General features: G+C 42.5%; 1 protein-coding gene across 2 annotated transcripts in view; it reads right to left on the reverse strand.

Moving 5' to 3' along the window:
• The window catches only part of mthfd1l (methylenetetrahydrofolate dehydrogenase (NADP+ dependent) 1 like), a 90,652-nt gene extending 79,157 nt beyond the window's left edge, over window positions 1-11,495 (reverse strand). The window contains exons 1-13 of one of the 2 annotated variants that reach the window (XM_020455168.2): window positions 11,132-11,495; window positions 10,133-10,217; window positions 9,935-9,985; window positions 9,749-9,802; window positions 8,845-8,969; window positions 8,092-8,192; window positions 7,549-7,685; window positions 7,083-7,185; window positions 5,196-5,349; window positions 4,764-4,937; window positions 1,211-1,347; window positions 899-945; window positions 7-114 (exon numbers count right to left, since the gene is read on the reverse strand). In XM_020455168.2, coding sequence (XP_020310757.1) covers window positions 7-114; window positions 899-945; window positions 1,211-1,347; window positions 4,764-4,937; window positions 5,196-5,349; window positions 7,083-7,185; window positions 7,549-7,685; window positions 8,092-8,192; window positions 8,845-8,969; window positions 9,749-9,802; window positions 9,935-9,985; window positions 10,133-10,217; window positions 11,132-11,367 — 1,512 coding nt within the window. In that variant the 5' untranslated portion in view covers window positions 11,368-11,495. Of the gene's footprint in view, window positions 1-6; window positions 115-898; window positions 946-1,210; window positions 1,348-4,763; window positions 4,938-5,195; window positions 5,353-7,082; window positions 7,186-7,548; window positions 7,686-8,091; window positions 8,193-8,844; window positions 8,970-9,748; window positions 9,803-9,934; window positions 9,986-10,132; window positions 10,218-11,131 lie in introns of both variants that reach the window. The other variant, XM_020455167.2, reaches the window with a different exon arrangement.
• Window positions 11,496-24,913: the final 13,418 nt, after the last annotated feature.

A 24,913-nucleotide genomic window follows, 5' to 3' on the forward strand; every position in this document is an offset into this window, starting at 1 on the left:
TGTCACCTTGTCTTTTTGGGTGGCCTCGTGCAGCATCCGGGCATCAATGGCAGCAGCCACCAGGTTATTGGCTGCAGTGATTGCATGGATATCACCTGTCAAATGGAGGTTGAACTGAGAGAGAGAAGGTGGGACAAAGAGAGAGAGAGAACGATGGTGGGGGGACAGAGAGACAAAGATATAAAGAAGATGGGACAGAGAGACAAAGAGAGAGAGAAGAGTGAGCAAAAAGAGAGCAAGTCATCAGATTCAAAAGTGAAATAACTACAGAAGTGAAAACTAAATTTAATGAACTCAATGAATTTCATTGAACAGAGTAGAGTTCCATAGAAAACCAAGAGGGAGGGTTATATGCAATTTCAATCAGGCTATATGCCATGTCTCATACTGTGACTATGAACTCATGTTGCCCTATACTTGACTGGACCCCCACCTCTGTGACTACACTACGACACACAAAGATCACAATACAGTCAGTGCCCTTATAGTCCAACAGACTCCATCATGTAGTTTAAAGATCCATTTAACAGCCACTGGAGTATTGAAGAGAGAAAGAGAGCGAAGAGGGGGGAGTTCAACGGTGCTGGTGTTTGTGTTGAAGGCAGGGAGGCTAGGAGGCTGAAGAGCCTTCTCTGAAGTGTCTGTCTCTCTGACTTTGAAGTCTGACGCCTCCCTCCCCATATCCCTCCCTCCAGCTCTCACCCTCCACCTTGTCTCTTCACGCACACTTTAGTCACAGAGAATGTTATGCACGCCTTGGGGGGGGGTGTGTGTGTGTGTGTGTGTGTGTGTGTGTGTGTGTGTGTGTGTGTGTGTGTATAGTTTAAACATTGGTGTGTTTGTGTAGCCCCTTTGAAGCCGTGGGTCCAGCTGAGAGCTGCCTGTGTGTGTCTCTTACCTCCTCCATAGGGATGACCTGGGCATATCCCCCTCCCGCGGCGCCCCCTAGGGGAACACACAGACAAAACACACAGTGAGAGCGAGACAACAGGCACAAGGGAGACAGGAGTACTGCTGAGCTGTGGACTAAGTAAACTACTCCACCTCCATCCCCTTATAATCTGAACAAAGATGTTAACAATTAGCGTCACACAGACAACATTCCCTTACCATTCTCCTCATAAGAAGCAGATGGATATGTGAACAGATTCATTTATTAGCATAGATATCTCTAACATAGATATATGAGTAGAGATCTGCCCTCTCTGACCTTTGACCCCAAAGGTGGGCCCCTGAGAGGGCTGTCTGAGGCAGGCGAAGGAGTTGAGCTTGAGGTGGGCAGAGAGCGCCTGGACCAGGCCAATGACCACTGTGCTCTTACCCTCCCCCAGGGGGGTCGGAGTGATACTGGTGTTGGAGAGAAAAGAGATAACATTAAGAGAAACGTACACACACTAATAGAGTATAGTTCTAGAATGAGGGACTCAAAGCAGGGGGAGTGCATTGGTCTCACATCATCTAATGTGTAGGTTACTGGTCCACTCGTGCTATAGTCTAATCAGCAGCACCTCACAGCCCTAACCACATTTAGCCTGTATCCAAGGCAACCAGATTCATTAGTCCAATTGGACTAATTCATGTGACCAATTGGTATCTCGCTGGACATTACAGAGATGAATAAATCAAATATAAAAGTGAGAACCCTGTGAGACCTATTAAAAATGGACTTAAAATGTAATCCTTCTTTTAACCCAATGTTGCCCAGTTTGTGGTAAAAGGTGGGAAAAGAGGGAAGAAAAAGGTAGAGGCACTTTCTCTCTCCCTATCCGGCCCCTCAGGGAACAAAGACGGCTCCTTAAGAAGAGCGATAGTGTGTGTGTGAGACCGAGGGAAGTAAGAGCCGGATAGTGAATCAGTGTGTACAGAGCCTTCAGAAAGTATTCATACCCCTTGACTTATTCCACATTTGTTGTGTTACAGCCTGAATTCAAAATGGATTCAATTGACTTTTTTCCTCACCCATCTACACACACACACACACAACTCCATTTTGACAAAGTGAAAACGTGTTTTCAGAAATGCTTGCAAATTCATTGAAAGCGAAATACAGAAATATCTTACATAAGTATTCACACCCTGTTAGAATCCCCTTTGGCAGCGATTACAGCTGTGAGTCTTTCTGGTTAAGTCTGAGAGTTTTGCACACCTGGATTGTACAGTATTTGGACATGTATTTGTTTAATTCTTCAAGTTCTGTAAAATTGATAATTTACTAGACAGTCATTTACAAGTCTTGCAATAGATTTAAACCGATTTAAGTCAAAACTCAAACTAGGCCACTCAGGAAAATTCAAATGTCATCTTGGTAAGCAACTCATGTATATTTGGCCTTGTGTTTAAGGTTATTGTCCTGCTGAAAGGTGAATTTCTCTCCCAGTGTCTGGTGTAGACTGAACCAGGTTTTCCTCTAGGATTTTGCCTGTATTCAGCTCTATTTTGTCTATTTTAATAATTTTTTTTAGAGATATGTACGTAGTTCTTGCCGATGACAAGCATATCCATAACATAATGCAGCCACCACCCTGCTTGAAAACATGAGTGGTACTCAGTGATGTGTTGTATTTGCCCCGCAAAAAAATAACACTTTGTATTCAGGTCATAAAGGTCATTTTTTGCAGTTTTACTTTAGTGCCTTACTGCAAACGGGATGCACGTTTTGGCATATTTTTATTCTGTACAGGCTTCCTTTTCACTCTTTCATTTAGGTTAGTATTGTGGAGTAACTACAATGTTCTATCACAGCAATTAAACTATGTAACTGTTTAATAGTCACCATTGGCCTCATGGTGAAATCCCTGAGCAACTGAGTTAGGAAGGACGCCTGTATCTTTCTAGTGGCTGGGTCTATTGATGCACCATCCAAAGTGTAATTAATAACTTCACCATGCTCAAAGGGATATTGAATGTCTGCTTGAAAAAAAAATCCCATCAACCAATAGGTGCCCTTCTTTGCGAGGCATTGGATAACCTGCCTGGAATTTGGTTGAATCCACATTTGAAATTCACTGCTCACCTTATAGATAATTGTATGTGTGTGGTACAGAGATGAGGTAGTCATGACGTAGGTAAAGCTCTGCCTTATCTCAGCTCACTGGTCACGATAACACCCACCCGTAGCACGCACTCCAGCAGGTATATCTCACTGCTCACCCCCAAAGCCAACACCTGCTTTGGCCACCTTTCCTTACAGTTCTCTGCTGCCAATGACTGGAACAAATTGCCAAAAATCGCTGAAGCTAGAGACTTATATTTCCCTCACTAACTTTAAACATCAGCTATCCGAGCAGCTAACTGATTGCTGCAGCTGTAAATAGCCCATCGGTAAATATCCCACCCAATCTACCTACCTCATCCCCATATTGTTTTTGTGTACTTTTATGCTCTTCTGCACACCAGTATTTCTACTTGCACATCATCATCTGCTCATCTATCACTCCAGTGTTCATTTGCTAAACTGTAATTACTCCGTTACTATGGCCTGTTTATTGCCTTACCTCCTCACGCCATTTGCACAGTGTATCTAGACTTTCTTTTTTTCCTATTGTGTTATTGACTGTATGCTTGTTTATCCGATGTGTAACTCTGTGTTGTTGTTCGTGTCACACTGCTTTGCTTTATCTTGGCCAGGTCGCAGTTGTAAATGAGAACTTGTTCTCAACTGGCCTGCCTGGTTAAATAAAGGTAAAATAAAAAAAATTATAAATAAAAAGTCATTCAAAAATCATGTTAAACACCATTATTGCACACAGAGTGAGTCCATGCAACTTACTACGTGACTTGTTAAGCACACTTGTACACCAAAACTTATTTAGGCTTGCCATATCAAACAAGTTTAACATTTATTTACTCAAGACATTTCAGCTTTTCATTTTTTATACATTTGTAAATATGTCTCCAAACGTATCTCCACTGACATTAAAAGGGGTATTGTGTGTAGGCCAGTGACACAAAATTCCATCTGTAACAAAAATGTGGAAAAAGTCAAGGGGTGTGAATATTTCTGAATACACTATGTGTTTATGTGACAGTGTGTGTGTGTGTGTGTGTGTGTGTGTGTGTATGCTTGTGGCATTGGGTTGGAGAAAAAAAGAGTGTTTAGCGCATTTGAACCTGTGTGTGTGTGTGTGTGTGTGTGTTGCTGCCGGTCTGCCAGGGGTTGCATTCCTCAGCCAGACACATGAAAGGAGGCAGTGGGGCCTGATCTGTCAGAGCAGCAACGTTCACACACCCTTCAAAGAGGGGCCGGCCCTGACCGCCAGGGGCCCTGACAGGTATGAGGCAAGGCTCCACAGTCTCCTGACCCCTATCCATCTCCAAGAAGAAGAAAAATATATATATCTTCCTCTCTGTTTAGCCATCTAAAAGAAAAAAAAACTACTGGCAGCTCACTCTCTCTCATAGAATTTGACAAGAGGAAACCCAAACAACCTAGATCCCAGGCATTTGTAGTAAAACTAACAGTGAGCACATTTCTGTGAGCAGTGTAGTGAGAATAGAGATGGGGTGGCAGGGTAGCCTAGTGGTTAGAGCGTTGGACTAGTAACCGAAAGGTTGCAAGTTCGAATCCCTGAACTGACAAGGTACAAATCTGTCGTTCTGCCCCTGAACAGGCAGTTAACCCACTGTTCCTAGGCCGTCATTGAAAAAAAAATGTGTTCTTAACTGACTTGCCTGGTTAAATAAAGGTTAAATAAAAAAATAAAAAAAAGGGGTGAAGTTCAAACTAGAAGAAATTCCTTGCCCAGACGGACAGTAAGACTCACCCAGCCACCAACACATATTTCCCATCAGGCTGTTCTCTGAGGCGATCCAGGAGAGAGAGGCGGACCTTAGCTTTGGTTCTGCCATAGGCCTCAGTCTCTTCCTGCAGCAGGCCTATCTCTTGGGCCAGCTGGTCCACAGGCTTAGGGGTCTGGGCACGGGAGATCTCTATGTCACTGTGGAGGAATGGGTGGACAAGTTACCCCAGACCTTATAATACAATATTATCGAAACATCGCTTAGAATACTGAGAGAAGTCCTTTTGTGAGATCTCCTACACTTGAGCTGAGGTTTGTCAAGGCAAGAAGAGATGTTGCCTCTCTTAGCATCATTCAAAGGTGCAAATGGGAGCTTTGTGTTTTGTATAGAGGGATGTGGTTAGTTCCTGGGTTGCCCCAGGTAGCCCAGTGACACGGGTACATCCTGGTTCTTACCTGGGTACAGGTGACAGTGGCTGCAGCTTGAGGCTGCGGAGTGTCCAGGGTCTGTACTGTTGTCCCTGGGCCCAACGACTGCTGCTTTGCACCACGTTCTGCATCCGGAGGGCTGCTGTTAGGGGTCCCACTCCAGACATCTCCATTCCATGATCTTCTGAGACATACAATGTTATAACAACTCAATAATAAGGTTAAAACAGTTGCATACTGAATTTCTATCTACAGTACATTCAGAAAGTATTCAGACCCCTTCCCTTTTTGGTACGTTACAGCCGTATTCTAAAATTGATTAAATGTATTTTTCCTCAATCTACACACAAGAAGACCCCATAATGACAAAGCGAAATAGGTTTTTAGAAATGTCTGAAGTTGTTATACAAATAAAAATGAGGCCTTCATGGTAGAGTGGCCAGACGGAAGCCACTCCTCAGTAAAAGGCACGACAGCCCGCTTTGAGTAAGCCAAAAGGCACCTTAAAGGACTCAGACCATGAGAAACAAGATTCTCTGGTCTGATTAAAACACAAATTAACTATTTTGTCTGAATGCCAAGCATCACGTCTGGAGGAAACCTGGCACCATCCCTATGGTGAAGCATGGTGGTGGCAGAATCATGCTGTGGGGATCTTTTTTAGCGGCAGGGACTGGGAGAAGTCAGGATCGAGGAAAAGACGAACGGAGCAAAGTACAGAGATCCTTTATTGAAAACCTTCTTCGGAGATCTCAGGACCTCCGACTGGGGCGAAGGTTCACCTTCCAACAGGACAACGACCCTAAGCACACAGCCAAGACAAAGCAGGAGGGGCTTCAGGACAAGTCTCTGAATGTCCTTGAGTGGCCCAGCCAGAGCCCCAACTTGAATCTGATATAACATTTCTGAAGAGACCTGAAAATAGCTGTGCAGGGTCCTCCCGGTTAGGCGCAGTGGTTAAGGGCGCTGTATTGCAGCGCCAGCTGCACCACCAGAGACACTGGCCCAGGCTCTGTCGTAACCGGCCACGACTGGGAGGTCCGTGGGGCGACGCACAATTGGCCTAGCATCGTCCGGGTTAGGGAGGATTTGGCCGGTAGGGATATCCTTGTCTCATCGCGCGACTCCTGTGGCGGGCCGGGCACAGTGCGCGCTAACCAAGGTTGCAAGGGGCACAGTGCGCGCTAACCAAGGTTGCAAGGTACACAGTGTTTCCTCCGACACATTGGTGCAGCTGGCTTCTGGGTTGTATGGCGCTGTGTTAAGAAGCAGTGCGGCTTGGTTGGGTTGTGTATCGGAGGACGCATGACTTTCAACCTTCGTCTCTCCCGAGCCCGTATGGGAGTTGTAGCGATGAGACAAGATAGTAGCTACTAAAACAATTGGATACCATGAAATTGAGGAGAAAAAGGGGTAAAAGAAAAAAAGAATTTAAAAAAGAAAATAGCTGTGCAGCGACACTCCCCATCCAACCTGACAGAGCTTGAGAGGATCTGCAGAGGAGAATGGGAGAAACTCCTCAAATACAGGTGTGCCAAGCTTGTAGGGTCATAACCAAGAAGACTCGAGGCTGCCAAAGGTGCTTCAACAAAATACTGAATAAATACATAAATGTGATATCAGTTTTTTTATATACATTGGGGGGGGGGGGGGGGGCTAAAAACCAGTTTTTGTTATGTCATTATGAGGTATTGTATGCAGATTGATAAGATACTTAAAATCTATTTTTGAATTTGGCTGAAACGTAACAAATGTAACAAAAGTAAAGGGGTCTGAATACTTTCCGAATGCACTGTATATTACAGAATCTATCCAGCAGTGAATTAACTCATTAAAAGCATATTGTGACCAAGCAGTTCTGTAATGTACCTATGATGACGATGTCCCCCCCTGATTGACACAGGTAAGTCCTACCTGTCATAAGAGCGGAGCCACAGTGGATGACTGCAGTCCCAGGTTTCAGCCATGTGGGAGGGACATCCATATGCCCCGCAGCCAACAGGACTACAGCGTTCGCCTGCATCACCCAGGCAAGAGAAAAGAAGAGAGAAAAGAAGATGGAGAAAGAGAAAGAGGGGACAGAGTGAGACAAAATTTAGGGAAGTGAGCAAACTAATTCAAATGACATCCTTCAGTAGTTCAAGTACAGGGTAATAGATGCAGATAGGTTTGACTTTAATCTCTGCAGGTCTTCAAAGCTCTTTCAGTCTAATCATGGCATGACAGCAATCAAACACACCTCACATGTTTCAGGGTATTGCCTCAATTAGAGCTACACTGCCACCGAGTGGTCAAAACACAAAGTGTCTATTGAAACATGTAAGTGTGCCTTGTGAAGGTGAATGTCTGTGTGTGCGCGCATGCATCTGTGTGTGCATACCTGTTTCTGAAGAACCTCAGAGCTCCTCCGGCTGTGGAGGACCACCATACCTCTTCTCTGCATCAGGCATTGCAGGGCCACCCCAAGGGGTCCTTCACCCCCCACCACCAACACAATCCTCCCCTCCATAGGGGTGTCTACGGAAACAGGAAAATATGGTATAAGATAAATACAGTATATTTTTACTCAACAGTACAATATAGATTTATCTCATATTCCTAGAATAGTCCCTCCCGGGGTTCCATAAAAGTGAGTCTTCAGTAGTCTAGTGTTTTTCTTATGGTGTCATCGTTTCATTGGACTGTATCCATATGTGGATCATCTTCCCTAAACTAATAGCAAAGCTATTTCAACTGGATAGTAATCCAATCCATGCACTACAATTTGACATATGCATTACATATAGTACGTACTCGCTAGGCTTATCAGTGATGAAGAACTCTAGCTGCTTGAGTTAAGTTACACGTAGAGATCTCCATTGCTGGTATGCTCTGAATTACTCCAGTCTAGTTTAAGTAGCAGTGTGACACTTTCTCTGCTCACCATGTCTGGCCAGCAGCTCCATGACAGCGTTGGCCAGGGGGGGTATGAAGCCCTGGTTCATATCTCCTCTCACCAGCCTCCCCACATTCAGGTCTGACACACTACAGTATAGACAGGACACACACGCATAAAGTAGGGCACAAGAAGTAGACATAAGACACTGCTAGTGTAGCGTTGGCAGTAGGCTGGCCAGGTGGTTTTAGGATAGTCCTCATATTGTGCATTATGAATGAGCAATAACTGGGTTGGGCTACAGTATAGATCAAATGTGATTTATGTACAATTACAATCCATGGCACAGCATGGGTGATGGTGGTAGTAGTAACTGTATAATCCAGCCAAGGCTATGACCCTAACAATGCTCTATGGCCCAACAGTGGTTTAACCTTAAAAATGATGTCTGTCGTTGTAAGGCAACTCGTCATCCTATAATAGGGAATGTTTCTCTGTCATTGGGTAATGTTTTAGTTGCCCTACAATAACCCACAGTACTGTCTCTCTGACGGGCTGTTAATGTCCTGCAGCACATTCTGATTTGGACCAAATTCAAGGCAGCAAGGCAGAAAATGCATTGAAACTCCACAGGGCAAGAGGCACACAAAGCCAGGACAGAAAGGGACAGGCGTCACCAGATTAATTCATGGTAAAGCTCTGATACCTGTGTGGTAATATTGTAATTACACGAATTAAAACATTGTACAAACATGTTGTTATAGAAAGTAGGCTGAGCTGTGTTTGTAATGAATGAGTTACCCGTCCACGTCCTTCTCTGGTCTGAGTGTGTTGAGGACCCGGCTGGTGAGGGAGGCAGGGGGGAGGTGGAGGTACACACCATGCACCCTGGGATCCTCATTCAGCTTCAACACCTCCTCTATAATCTACAGAAATAAAGAAAGAGGGTGTCAGGGAGAGGGATAAGGATGGGGTGGAATTTGGAGGGAGAAATTACTTCAGTTAAATCATAAAGGTAAACTAGCAAGAATGTGGCCCTTGATGTCTACAAGTGTGCACTCTGAAGGTGAGAGGTCAACCACTCAGGCAACTGATAGTGACCTCAGCTGCCCCTGGAAAGAGAGTGGGTTAGTGGAAGTAAAGAAACATGGAGGGAGAGAGGAGAAGAAAGAGAAAACACATGCACCGAGGACATAGTGAAAGTAGAGCAGCAGACACCTCAGACACGCTCACGGAAATCCAGACATCCACTAGACCCATTCCAAAGATATCCATATTCACCTAATACACACAGGACCATGATCATCACCCTACTATGGAAAAGGTCATTCCCAGGTCCACAGCTGAGAAGGAAGGAACCTCATAAACGTATGGTGTTGAAAGAGATTCAACAATTTCCTACAACAACTATCTAGTACTCGGGGGAGATCCATGACATTGTGTCCAATACTTATTGATCATTGAGAGAGACTTTGGCTTGACTCATTAGACAGGCAATGGAAGAACAAGATATGCAGATGCATTCACCTGACACACACACACACACACACAGACACACACACAGTAAAGTGAATGTCAGGCAGAATTTGACTTGCAGGGAAGGGTGGGAAGAAGGCAACAGCCAATGATGTGATGTCCAATCACAGTGAGTGTTGTTGGATTGTGGTGGGAATTTGTGTAGTAGGTATTAGCTGGTTTGACTCACCTCATCTTCAGTGCATTCTCTGGGCAAGCAGATCTGAGTAACGTTCAGGCCAATCTATGAAACGAGGGAGTCAGGGAAATGAACAGTGGGAAAACACCAACAGGTAACTTGACTCCTACTGAAAGGGTAGCGTAATAGTAAAATTACTTTTTTAAAGGTAAAGAGAAACAGAATCACTTAATGTACCTTTCCAGCCATCTTCTTGTTGAGCTCCAGTAAACGGTCATCCTCATCTGCCTTTGAGACAACATAGACACACACCAAAAGGTTCAACAAAACAATCACAGGGGAGCCTAGAATAACCCATCAATACCCAGCCCAACTGACAACGGCCAAGCACAGCAGCAATCTAAGGCCACCATGACCTACAGACGGCCTGTTTACCTGTATGATAGCCAGCGTAGGTTTGAGTGCAGGGTGGCCCCTCTGCAAAGCCACCATCTCCTCTTTGGTCCTTTGAACATTCTCCCTGCAAGAGAAACCGGATTCAGAAAAACCCAGTCATCCACACTAAAGACCACATATATTCATTCACATGTAGTCCTAGGGGCAAGCTATGGAGGAAGCAGCCGAAAACAATAGAAAATCCTTGGCATGACAATGTCGATCACACACTTTTCAAGCAACTGGTAGTCAAGCTTTACCATTATGATTGGATTGTAGTCAGATATCATGTTTGGAAGTGTAAATCTAGATTGTATTGGTGGCTACAGTGACAGTTTGATCATTCAAATAAAAGGGATTGAACCACAAAAGAAAAACAACATATGCAAATATTTTGTGAAATGATACTTGTGACCATATTATTAGTAATAATTACATAAACTTTCCCTTACAGAGTGTGTGGGGACTTTGTGATCTGTGCCACGTTGCTGTGCCAAGTAGCCTACTATTGGAGGTTGAGTCAAAGCCAGCCATGGGGAATGGGGATTGTACACTGAACTACATACGGCGACCATCATGTAAAAATTTTATTGTGGAACATTTGTTTGTAGTCTTTACCGGAAACGTTTTCATGTATCAGTTACAATTTGTTGCAATTACACGTGTGTGAAACATACATGCCAGCATGGCAAATTGCATCAGCTGGGTGGTAGTAGTTGGTCAGCAGCTCCTTAAAAGATGCCGATCACACGCGGGAAGCTCAAGTTATGAAGACGAAGTACTGCAGCAACTTTAATGAAACTGGCTACATCCCACATGAAATACAACATTACAAGTAGCGTGGATGTTCGTTGTATTCATCGAATAAGATGCTAACGTTAGCTGGCTCAACTACCAAGTTGGCTACATTCAGGAAATAAGTGAGATGGCCATTCGTTCATGTTACGAATGGTAAAAAAATAATACATTGACTGAAATATATTGAAAAGCTTTGTTTACCTGATAGTGTTTTCGTAGCCCGGTCCATCCGTTTGCTTTCCTAACTTGGGCGCTTTTTCCGCGGAGGTAGTGCCGCTTACGGAACTAGCAGCCCGGAGAAGCAACTGGCTGTTGCTGGATGGACCTAGCCGTAGGGAGCTCTTCGCCAAGCCGAACACCCGGACTCCCGTACGAGGTTGGTGTACGGATGGGGTCGGTAAATTGCGGCAGGCATGGCGAAGTGTAGAAAGCCTCATGATGATTCTGATGAAATAACGGGTTGTTGATGTTAACTACCGACTGGTGAGACTCGGAACCCGTGATATTAAAGAAACCGGTAGTGGTTGAGACACTATGCAAGCAGCGTGTTGGTAAAGTGAGGAGCAGCCCACGGGCCACCCCCCTTATTTTTTTTTATTGCGGTTTGTATGTGGGTGTTATATTAAACATAGAGGGAGTAAAATGTAGGCAAGCAATACAGAACAACTACAAGTCGAATAAGATATGGGAGAGATGACGAATTTTTGCAAAGAGATTTATTTATGGACTAATTCACTTGAAACAGATAGCCAAACCGAAGACATTACTCTAGTGGCTCCCCTGCGATCAAACCGCCATAAAAAATGAAATGAAACGCAGCTTAATTAACATCGACAGCTGCCATTTCACCCAAAATGTAGGCTAGACTTTGCTGCGCTACAAGTCCTATGACTTACTGTGAAAATAGGGATGGGATGTAGTAAGATTGGCTCAGGAATTAGGAGGCTTAAAAGCAATGGAACAGATCAGCAGCGGTAGAGTCAACTGTGTTTATTTTACAAAAGCATGTATAGTTCCATACAGTGCCAAACGATACATAAAATCGATGGGGAAAAAACATTAAGCTAAGATTCTAATTATTTTTAGGCTAAACCCATGGCTTGGGCCCTTAAATGTGACATGCATGCTACAAGCATCAGTATCCCATGGTCTGCGGTTATGAGGTAGTCTATCCTGACATTATGTAGCTGTAAAAAAAATCGAATTAAATTGTTTTTGTCACATGCGCCGAATACAACTGATGTATACTCTACCGTGAAATGCTTGCTTATGAGCCCTTCCCAACTATGCACAAAAAATAGTAGACCTAACACAACATTAATTAAATATACAAGGATGGAGCTATATTCAGGGAAATAACAGTACCAGATATACAGTATATGTACATATGTCCAGGGTAAAGTAACAACCCGGCTCGCACATTTGAATCCTTGGAAGTTGTGGGAATGTATGTTTTTGGTTTCACATTGGTTGTGGAAATGAAGCCATACGTTTCTGGTAAAACTGAACGTTTTTTAAAATGTTCCTAGAACAGAATTGAACATCTCACCTGTTCTGGAAAATTCGTTTTTAGGTTGCATGGAGGTTCTGAGAACATTTTACTCTGGTTCCTTGAAAGCTTTCCTGGGAGTCTTTATTAACGATCTGAGAATGAAAATTCTAGGTTATTTGCAGTTTTTTTTTTATAACTTTAAAAAAACTGTAATTGAATTTATTATTTCCATTTTATTTCACCTTTATTTAACCAGGTAGGCCAGTTGAGAACAAGTTCTCATTTACAACTGCGACCTGGCCAAGATAAACCAAATCAGTGCGACAAAAACAACAACACAGAGTTACACATCGGATAAACAAACATACAGTCAATAACACAATAGAAAAATCTGTATACAGGGTATACAGATACACACACTGTATACAGACTGTATACAGTGTGTGCAAATGAAGTAAGGAGGTATGGCTATAAATAGGCCAATAGTGGCAAAGTAATTATAATTGAGCAATTTACACTGTAGTGATATATGTGCAGATGAGGATGTGCAAGTAGAAATACTGGTGGGCAGAAGAGCAGAAAAACTCAAACAAATATGGGGATGAGGTAGGTAGTTGGTTCGTTGGATGGGCTGTTTGCAGATGGGCTGTGTACAGCTGCAGCGATCGGTTAGCTGCTCTGACAGCTGAAGCTGAAAGTTAGTGAGGGAGATATAAGTCTCCATCTTCAGTGATTTTTGCAATTCATCCCAGTCATTGGCAGCAGAGAACTGGAAGGAAAGGCGGCCAAAGCAGGTGTTGGCTTTGGGGATGACCAGTGAAATATAGCTGCAGGAGCGCATGCTACGGGTGGGTGTTGCTATGGTGACAAGTGAGCTGAGATAAGGCAGAGCCTTGTACCTAGTAAAGACTTATAGATGACCTGGAGCCAGCGGGTTTGGTGACGAATATGTAGTGAGGACCAGCCAACGAGAGCATACAGGTTGCAGGGGTGGGGAGTATAAGGGGCTTTGGTGACAAAACGGATGGTACTGTGATAGACTGCATCCAATTTGCTGAGTAGAGTGTAAATGACATCGCTGATGTCAAGGATCGGTAGGATAGTCAGTTTTACGAGGGTCATTTGGCAGCATGACTAAAATAGGCTTTGTTGCAAAATAGGAAGACGATTCTTGATTTAACTTCGGATTGGAAATGCTCAATGTGAGTCTGGAAGGAAAGTTTACAGTCTAGCCACACCTAGGTATTTATAGTTGTCCACATATTCTAAGTCAGAACCGTTCAGAGTAATGATGCTAGTCGGGGGGCGGGTGTGGGCAGCGATCGGTTGAAGAGCATACATTTCGTTTTACTAGCATTTTAAAAGCAGTTGGAGGCCACAGAAGGAGTGTTGTATTGCGTTGAAACTCGTTTGGAGGTTTGTTAACAGTGTCCAAAGAAGGGCCGGATATATACAGAATGGTGTCATCTGCGTAGAGGTGGATTAAAGAATCCCCCGCAGCAAGAGCGACATCATTGATATATACAGAGAAAAGAATCAGCCCGAGAATTGAGCCCTGTGGCACCCCCATAGAGACTGCCAGAGGTTCGGACAACAGGCCCTCCGATTTGACCCACTGAACTCTATCTGAGAAGTAGTTAGTAAACCAGGTGAGGCAGTCATTAGAGAAACCAAGGCTATTGAGTCTGCCGATGAGAATCCGGTGATTGACAGAGTTGAAAGCCTTGGCCAGGCCGATGAAGATGGCTGCACAGTACTGTCTTTTATCGATGGTGGTTATGATATTGTTTTGAGCGTGGCTGAGGTGCACCCTTGACCAGCTCGGAAACCAGATTGCATTGTGGAGAAGGTACGGTGGGATTCGAAATGGTCGGTGATCTGTTTGTTCACTTGGCTTCCGAAGACTTTAGAATGTTTCAATAAGACTTTTAATATCACTGCTAGTTTATTTTGGGTAAACTATTTTGAACTTCAAGCACAGGTAAGACACATGGAAATTTGTTTCCTTAGGAATTAACACATTTTTTTTGTGACAGCATCAGTGAGATTCAAACCTATGCTCTTCTGTACTCAAACCTATGCTCTTCTGTACTTCTGTAGTCCACTGCCCCCACCAGGATAGAGCTAGCATGCCATGTTCTTTTATGCATACAAAGCTGTTCCTTTTAGTCTATTCAAACAGACCCCATTTCAAAGGAAACAAGCACTCATTAAGATCAGGTGTGGCCAATTAATGGGCACGGCCAACACACCTGCACACACTTAACGAGATAGGGTATATATAATGTTTTTATAAAATGCTTAGAATGTGTATTTTTATGGGAAGTTTTCTTCATGTTCTGAGAACGGTATTAAAAGCTTATTAATATTCATGTGTACAATTCAACAACAAAAAAGTACTTTCCCAGAATATTGCCAAGAACTGACATTAAAAAGAACCATCTGAACGTTCTGAGAGCATCGCATAAGTCACACCATTTTTTAGAACTTTCACAGAATGTAGTACAAATATGACATTACAGTAAATACAACCACATGGGAACTTGTGTGGAATGTTCTGTGGAAGTACATAAATTCCCACAGAAGAATGTTGTTTCTTAACCCTATCAGTCCCGAGAACCAAGCAAAAATGGTCTTTTCATCTATCTGACTTTAATTTATCTGCATGTCAAACCCCTTTATTTTTCCTCACAATTAAGTGTTTTACCATTTTCCTTTTAGGGCAACCAAGGCTACAAGTAGAACAAAAAACTATTTGACATTAACAGTTGCATTCATGAGTTATATGGACAGATGCAATAAAAATACAAGGTCCGCCAAAGCAAAAACCTGATAAAATGCATTTATATGAATACTGTAAGTTCAGACAACTGTGTGGAGTTTGAGACAGTAACTATGTGAGCTTATTACAGTATTATAGACACTATTTCCTTGGATTTCCTATGATATTCTATGTAGGAGAACCCCTTACTTTCCAATGACTCTTGTGTAGCTTGTGAGCATCATAGATCACGCGTGTTCATGAGTCTCAGCTTTTCATTGATAGGCCTCCCGAGTGGCGCAGAGGTCTAAGCCTGTGCCACTAGAGATTCTGGGTTCGAGTCTAGGCTCTGTCACGACCGGGAGACCCATGGGGCGGGGCATAATTTGCCCAGCGTTGTCCGGGTTAGGGAGGGTTTGGCCGGCAGGGATGTCCTTGTCCCATTGCTCACTAGTGACTCCTGTGGTGGGCCAGGCACAGTGCACGCTAACACGGTCACCAGGTGCACAGTGTTTCCTCCGACACATTGGTGCGGCTGGATTAAGTGGGCATTGTGTCAAGAAACAGTGCGGCTTGGATGGGTTGTGTTTCGGAGGACATGAGTCTGTACGGGAGTTGCAGCAATGAGACAAGACTGTAACTACCAATTGGATACCATGAAATTGGGGAGAAAAAGGGGTAAAAGTTGTTTTTAAATAAGCAAAAAATAGGAGCTTTTCACTTTTAATAGGTTGTAGTTAATCACATCACACAAACTAAGAAGAAATAGATTAATCCATTGGTGCAACCTAGAAGTCTGTAGCTCAGCTGTACATAGTCTATTGGTAAATAGCCCACCCTTTTCACCTACCTCATCCCCGTACTGTTTTTATTTATTTACTTTTCTGCTCTTCTGCACACCAATATCTCTACCTGTACATGACCATCTGATCTTTTATCACTCCAGTGTTAATCTGCAAAATTGTAATTATTTGCCTACCTCCTCATGCCTTTTGCACACATTGTATATAGACCCCCCCTTCGTTTTCTACTGTGTTATTGACTTGTTAATTGTTTACTCCATGTGTAACTCTTTGTTGTATGCTCACACTGCTATGCTTTATCTTGGCCAGGTCGCAGTTGCAAATGAGAACTTGTTCTCAACTAGCCTACCTGGTTAAATAAAGGTGAAATAAAAATAAAAATAAAAAATAAAAAAAAACACACAATGTTTAAAAGGGGTTAGAAGTGCAAATCGTGCCAGGACTCATTGGGTTAATGTTCTTGGAACAATTTGAGAACATTACTTTAAATAGAACCATGAGTAAGCTTGTAGGAAATGTTATGCTGAAGTGCTTAAATTCCTGTGCTGAAAATGTTTGTTGGTGCTTTTCTATTTCTGTGTTCTCTGTTTGTGCTTTTCTATAAACCAATTTCTGTGTTCTCTGTTTGTGCTTTTCTATAAACCAATTTCTGTGTTCATGCAAGTGACTGATTGAACGAATCCTCACAATCAGTATCTGCAATTTGGCAGTACGCCTAGAACCTTGTTTAGAGAACGAAAGATATCTCCGTTTTAAGGGCTTAGAGAGAAGAAGCCTTGTGAGGTATTGGTCTGTCACATGCATGACCCAGTATTGGTCGTCACATGAATGAAGCAAACATGAATTATGAAGGATGAATAAGCTAAATCATGCAAATATATCTTGTCTGTATATAAGGGAACTAGCAGGACTGCCCTGTTGGAGCTCCTGATCGACATGTGTACATATGGCGCATTGAGTTTGTTGGAACCTCTACAGTGCACTGATAATAAACAATGATTCATTTAAGATTGACTTTGAGTGTCCCTGTGTAAGAATATCCACGACATTCCCAGAGAACGTTGTTTCTTAACATTCTCTGAACTATTTGAGAACATTCCCAATGTCAACCCAGTTGGAGAATATTCCAAGAACATAACCAAAATTCAAATTTCTAAATGAAATGTGACCATGTTTGAACTTTTAGGAAATGTTCTGTTAAACTAATGTTCCTTAAATGTGGTGAGAATGTTCCAAATGTTCCAAAGCCAAGCAACTATCCTGCACCATGGGAAGGTTGTATGCAAACTAATCATATGACAACCACACTCTCACCAAGCTCCAAGAAGCATATTGTTCTCAGAAAGGTATGTGCTAGCTGGGTATAGGCATCAGGATAGATAATAAGACGACTATAAAGAACATAGTAGCAGCAGCATATGCTGTGTGTGTGTGCTGGTATGCATGTGTGTGCGTATGTAGTATATGTGATTTTCTGATGTTGTATTTCTTTATAATGAGTCATATTGAGACCAAGGTCTCTTTTACAGATGAGCCCTGAATTACAGAAAACACACACATGAAAATATAAATACAAAATGCAAGCAGAAAGAAAAACACAGTCATAAAAATATATATATTCATCAGTAATAAGGTCCTCAGTCAGCTTTCTGAACAGCCCTGGACTGTTCTGTGGAAGAAGATTGTTCCAATCAATGAGGAGTTAACAGGGGTTTTCACATTTAGTCATGTGGTTTTTGAGATTAATTGATTCAGATTCAAATCAATGCATATACTCTTAAATTGATCTGAGGCCACAGATAGCCAATCTAGATTTAAATGGCCCATGTTGACTCCAATGCTTCCCGCAGATGGACCATTCTTGATACACACGGGAAAATGTTGAGCGTGAAAATCCCCGCAGCAGTGTTGCAGCTCTTGACACAAACAGGTGCGCCTGGCACTTATTACCATACCCTGTTCAAAGACTGTAACGGTTCTCTTGTGGTGAAGGAGAGTCGGACCAAAATGCGGCGTGATGATGATTCATGTTTGTTTAATGAAGAAAAAACTATACATGAATAAACTAACGAAAACAATAAACGTGAGAACTCAAAACAGCCCTATCTGGTGCAAACACAAAGACAGGAACAATCACCCACGAAATACTCAAAGAATATGGCTGCCTAAATATGGTTCCCAATCAGAGACAACGAAAAACACCTGCCTCTGATTGAGAACCACTCCAGACAGCCATAGACTATGCTAGATACCCCCACTAAGCCACACACCCAATACCTAACAAAACCCCAAGACAAAACACACCACAATAAACCCATGTCACACCCCGGCCTGACCAAATAAATAAAGACAAACACAATATACTTCGACCAGGGCGTGACAAAGACACTTCAATCTTTTGTCTTTCCCATTTACCCTTTGAATGTCCCACATACACAATCCATGTCTCAATTGTCTCAAGGCTTAAAAATCCTTCTTTAACCTGTCTCAATCAATCAAATGTATTTATAAAGCCCTTTTTTACATCATCTGATGTCACAAAGTGTTATACAGAAACGCAACCTAAAACCCCAAACAGCAAGCAATGCAGATGTAGAAGCACGGTGGCTAGGAAAAACTCCCTAGAAAGAAAGATAGAAACCTAGTGATGAACCAGGTTCTGAGGGGTGGCCCGTCCTCTTCTGGCTGTGCCGGGTGGAGATTATAACAGAACATGGCCAAGATATTCAAACGTTCATAGATGACCAGCAGGGTCAGATAATAATAATCACAGTGGTTGAAGAGGGTGCAACAGGTCAGCACCTCAGGAGTAAATGTCAGTTGGCTTTTCATAGCCGATCATTCTGAGTTAGACACAGCAGGTGCTCGAGAGACAAGGACAAGGGAGCACGTCCAGTGAACAGGTCAGGGTTCCATGGCCGCAGGCAGAACAGTTGAAACTGGAGCAGCAGTATGAACAGGTGGACTGGGGACAGCAAGGAGTCATCAGGCCAGGTAGTCCTGAGGCATGGTCCTTGGGCTCAGGTTCTCAGAGAGAAGAGAGAGAGAAAGAGAAAAAGAAATAGAGAAAGACAAAGAAAGAGAAAGAGGAAAAAGAGGGGCCTCCCGGGTGGCGCAGTGGTTAAGGGTGCTGTACTGCAGCGCCAGCTGGGTTTGCACCCAGGCTCTGTCGTAACCGGCTGCGACCGGGAGGTCCGTCGTCCGGGTTAGGGAGGGTTTGGCCGGTAGGGATATCCTTGTCTCATCGCGCACCAGCGACTCCTGTGGCGGGCTGGGCGCAGTGCACGCTAACCAAGGTTGCCAGGTGCACAGTGTTTCCTCCGACACATTGGTGCGGCTGGCTTCCGTGTTGGATGGCGTTGTGTTAAGAAGCAGTGCGGCTTGGTTGGGTTGTGTATCGGAGGACGCATGACTCTCAACCTTCATCTATCCGAGCCCGAACGGGAGTCATAAGGATGAGACAAGCTACTAACATTTGGATACCACGAAAAAGGGGATAAAATTTAAAATTAAAAAAGGAGAAAGAGAGAAAAGGAGAGATAATTAGAGGGAAAATTCACACAGGACACCGGATAAGAAAGGAGAACTACTCCAGATATAATAGACTGACTCTTCCCCTTCCTCTTTAACAAAATGTTCTAGGAATATTCTCCAACTGGGTTTCCATTGGGAATGTTCTCAAATAGTTCAGAGAATGTTAAGAAACAATGTTCTTCTGTTGGAAATTCAGTTCTTCAGCATAACGTTTCCTTCAGGTTTCCTCATGGTCCTATTTAAAGGCATGTTCTCCAATTGTTCATTAGGTTAAGAAAACTTTCCATAAAATCCACAACAAAACTTAAGTAATATATGGGGAAGGTTCTAATAAATGTTATTTAAAAATATATACATTCGGTTCTCAGCATCAACAAAACTCTCACTATCCTTTATCTTGTTAAGTGTGTTTGGGTGTGTTGGCTGATCCCGCTAATTGGCCACACCTGATTTTAACGAGTTCTTGTTTCCTATGAAACGGGTCTGTTTGAATAGACTCAAATGAACAGCTTTGTATGAGTAAAAAAACCTGGCATGCTAGCTCCATCCTAAGTGGCACAGTGGACTAATTAGTAGACTAATTAGACAACAGAAAATTCTAGGTTTGAATCTCACTGATACTGTGTTACAATAAAATATTAATTTGTTTGAATGATTAATGCCTACATAAATTCATTTCCATGTGTCCTATCTGTGCTTGGAGTTCAAAAAAGTTAACCCAAAATAAGATAGCAGTGTTATTAAAAGTATTATTGAAACATTTTGTGAAAGTTCTAAGGAAGTTATTCAAAAACCTCCAAATAACCAATAATTTATGTTAATAAAATCTCCCAGGAAAATGTTCAAGGAACCAGAGTAAAACAATCTCAGAACCTCCCTGTAAGCTAAAAATAACTGTTCCCAGAACAGAAGTGAAAATGTCACCTGTTTTTTTTAAGTTCACCGGTCAGGAAACAACTAATGTGAAACCAAAAATATTCCTGCAATTTCTAAGGAACCAAATGTGCTAGCTAGGTAGTGGAGTGAAGGTACAGTTGAAGTCGGAAGTTTACATACATTTAGGTTGGAGTCATTAAAACTTGTTTTTCAACCACTCCACAAATTTCTGGTTAAGAAACTATAGTTTTGGCAAGTCGGTTAGGACATCTACTTTGTGCATGACTCAAGTAATTTTTCACTTATAATTAAATGTATCACAATTCCAGTGGGTCAGAAGTTTACATACACTAAGTTGACTGTGCCTTTAAATAGCTTGGAAAATTCCAGAAAATTACGTCATGGCTTTAGAAGCTTCTGATAGGCTAATTGACATAATTTGAGTCAATCGGAGGCGTACCTGTGGATGTATTTCAAGGCCTACCTTCAAACTCAGTGCCTCTTTGCTTGACATCATGGGTAAATCAAAAGAAATCACCCAAGACCTCAGAAGAAAATTTGTAGATCTCCACAAGTCTGGTTCATCCTTGGGAGCAATTTCCAAATGCCTGAAGGTACCACATTCATCTGTACAAGCAATAGTACGCAAGTATAAACACCATGGGACCACGCAGCCATCATACCGCTCAGGAAGGAGACAAGTTATGTCTCCTAGAGATGAACGTACTTTGGTGTGCGAAAAGTGAAAATCAATCCCAGAACAACAGCAAAGGACCTTGTGAAGATGCTGGAGGAAACAGGTACAAAAGTATCTATATCCACAGTAAAACAAGTCTTATATCAACATAACCTGAAAGGCCGCTCAGCAAGGAAGAAGCCACTGCTCCAAAACCGCCATTAAAAAAGCCAGACTACGGTTTGCAACTGCACATGGGGACGAAGATCGTACTTCTTGGAGAAATGTCCTCTGGTCTGGTGAAACAAAAATACAACTGTTTGGCCATAATGACCATCATTATGTTTGGAGGAAAAAGGGGGAGGCTTGCAAGCCGAAGAACAACATCCCATCCGTGAAGCACTTGGGTGGCAGCATCATGTTGTGGGGGTGCTTTGCTGCAAGAGGGACTGGTGCACTTCACAAAATAGATGGCATCATGAGGGAGGAAATTGATGTGGATATATTGAAGCAACAAGTTTAAGCTTGGTCGTAAATGGGTCTTTCAAATGGACAATGACACCAAGCATATTTCCAAAGTTGTGGTGGCAAAATGGCTTAAGGACAACAAAGTCAAGGTATTGGAGTGGCTATCACAAAGCCCTGACCTCAACCCTACAGAAAATGTGTGGGCACAACTGAAAAAGGATGTGTGAGCAAGGAGGCTTAAAAACCAGTTACACCAGCTCTGTCAGGAGGAATGGGCCAAAATTCACCCAAATTATTGTGGAAGGCCACCCAAAACGTTTGACCCAAGTTAAACCATTTGAAGGCAATGCTACCAAATACTAATTGAGTGTATGTAAACTTCTGACCCATTGGGAATGTGATAAATAAATAAAAGCTCAAATAAATGGTTCTCTCTACTATTATTTTGACATTTCGCATTCTTCAAATAAAGTGGTGATTCTAACTGACCTAAGACAAGGAATTTTTACTAGGATTAAATGTCAGGAATTGTGAAAAACTGAGTTTAAATGTATTTGGCGGTGTATGTAAACATCCGACTTCAACTGTATATGCAGTATCAATTATTTTGTACAATAGAGAAATTATGCACAAAGTAGCCAACACAAGCACAAAGTATGTGAAATATATTCACATGCATGCCACACACAGCCTAGTTTCAGCAGAATATAATCTGTTGGCAAGAGCTCGTAGCTCTCCAATGGTTTTTGCATTGAGCAGCTCCCAGAAGAACGACATCGGTAGAAGGTAGGGTAGAAAGGAAAGATGTTTCAATTTATGATATCTATCAGTAAATACTAAAGATAGAAAGTGACCCATAGGATGTGAGAGAGTTCTAACAGAGAGGAAGAGGAAGAGAGAGGCCCAACTCAGCCGAAAATATGTCTCTCTCCAGCCAGGTGGATTTTTTTTTGTTATTTAGCCAAGCAAGGAGTTTTTGTATGGAGGTTAATGAGAGTGTTGAATTTGGTCAACCAAAAAATGAATGGCTTATTCGTTATGTGAGTTTTATTTGATCAAATAGAAGTTTTGTAATCGTTAAATTGTTATGAGTGTACTGATATATGTAGTACACATGACACCCAGACAACTTTAAAAAAACAACTTTATATTGGATGGCTATGCATATTCATGGCATGACAAGGCTAGTAGCATACCATCTCTCTCTATTGAATACAGGCGTTTGATGTCAACAACCCTCATCGAATATTCAAAAATGATTTTTTTTAAAGATACGCGGGAGCTAAACAGCCCGCTTTGCCGCTTTGTGGACAACGACTCCATTGTTAGGTCGGAGAGACATGTATCTTGTCCATAATCTTTGGTTGTAATCTAAATCACTGGACTGCACTGTGGTCACATGTGAATCCGGTGGTCCTGTCTGTATCCCAGTGTTCCTCTGAGGGAAAAACACTCTCATTCCCTCACGTTTTACATTAGGACCGTCCACACTGGTCACCTAATTAGGTTTAACTGAGTTAACCAACCTCCAAATAGATATGTGAGGTTAGACCAGGACAAGAACAATCAATAGCTCAAGGATTTCCTTGAATTTCATTTTGTTTCAATCAGTAGCCTATAGGCTTAAGCCTATGTATGTAGTCTATTTTAACTTACCTGCCAGTCTGTATATTTTTCTATATTTTTTCTACCTAATATCAATTGTCTGCTTTCCAAGTCAATGGTTTTTCTCTCACTTTATTCAGGAAAAAACTCTGTGGTATTTCTCCTAGAGAAGTAAGTGATTCACTGATTGTCAATCATTTAGTCAGCCAGCAGATAATGCTGTGTGTTGTGGCCCTGCAATTACATGAGAGTGTAGAGGGAGATAAGGAAGAGAGGGAAAGGTGCGATGGGCAGGGCTTACGTAGCATTTCCATTCTCTATTGCTATAAATAAATTTGATTTGAAATTTGAATATAGCCCTTCGTACATCAGCTGATATCTCAAAGTGCTGTATAGAAACCCAGCCCAAAACCCCAAAACAGCAAGCAATGCAGGTGTTGAAGCACATTGGCTAGGAAATAACAGAACATGGCCAAGATGTTCAAATGTTCATAAATGACCAGCATGGTCCAATAATAATAATCACAGTAGTTGTCGAGGGTGCAGCAAGTCAGCACCTCGGGAGTAAATGTCAGTTGGCTTTTCATAGCCGATCATTAAAAGTATCTCTACCAGTCCTGCTGTCTCTAGAGAGTTGAAAACAGCAGGTCTGGGACAGGTAGCACGTCCGGTGAACAGGTCAGGATTCCATAGCCGCAGGCAGGACAGTTGAAACTGGTGCAGCAGCACGGCCAGGTGGACTGGGAACAGCAAGGAGTCATCATGCCAGGTAGTCCTGAGTCATGGTCCTAGGGCTCAGGTCCTCTGAGAGAGAGAAAGAAAGAGAGAATTAGAGAGAGCATACTTAAATTCACACAGGATAAGACAGGATAAGTACTCCAGATATAACAAACTGACCCTAGCCCCCGACACATAAACTACTGCAGCATAAATACTGGAGGCTGAGACAGGAGGGGTCAGGAGACACTGTGGCCCCATCCGATGATACCCTCGGACAGGGCCAAACAGTCTCTTTTCACTTGAGAGAGATGCAAAGTTGAACCTTTGGTGTGGTGAAGTCTACAAAAGTGCCCAAACTAGGCCTACATTAAAGGGCAATCTGCAGTTCAAACAATAACAAAGCGTCAACCCAGACACTGTTTTGATCAATAACTTAGGGATGGTGCTGGAGAAATGTAACCACTCTCAATGTTACCCAGTTGGTGGGAATTGTAACGTGGCTCATATAGCGAGGATGCAATAATATCATTACTTAAAGACATGTTCTGGAATTTTGGCGATTTCAAAGTATTTTTTAAACCTCCACTTTGGGCTGGATGTGTCAATTTGTAGTTCATACATGCATAATCTATGAGTAGAATTACTGTTTTACCTCAATTAGACAACAATCTCTAGTTAGAAAGCGACTGTTTTTCTGGACAATGTGCTTTGCCATTTTCCTCCATGTGGGCTAGCCCCCAAGCAATTCGAGATCTAGCCAATGCCCTTCACCCCCTCGCCATTTGAGTGACAGCTAGCAAGAGGCACATAGCAGTGCGAGAGAGAGAGCGCAATTATCTGGTGCACATATCTGTATATATGTGACGTAGTACGCAATTTTCTGGGACCACTTTCAGAACTACTGGTTAAAAAGTATATAAAAGTACCGTAGAACCTCTTTAAAAAGTCCCAAAATGTATGTTGCAACTGCAGATATCCACTTTGAAGATGATTCATGCACAATGAACACCAAAATAACATACAAACTTACATCTGATATTCAGCTCAT

Source organism: Oncorhynchus kisutch, linkage group LG21 (genome assembly GCF_002021735.2).
Source record: "Oncorhynchus kisutch isolate 150728-3 linkage group LG21, Okis_V2, whole genome shotgun sequence".
Taxonomy (NCBI): domain Eukaryota; kingdom Metazoa; phylum Chordata; class Actinopteri; order Salmoniformes; family Salmonidae; genus Oncorhynchus; species Oncorhynchus kisutch.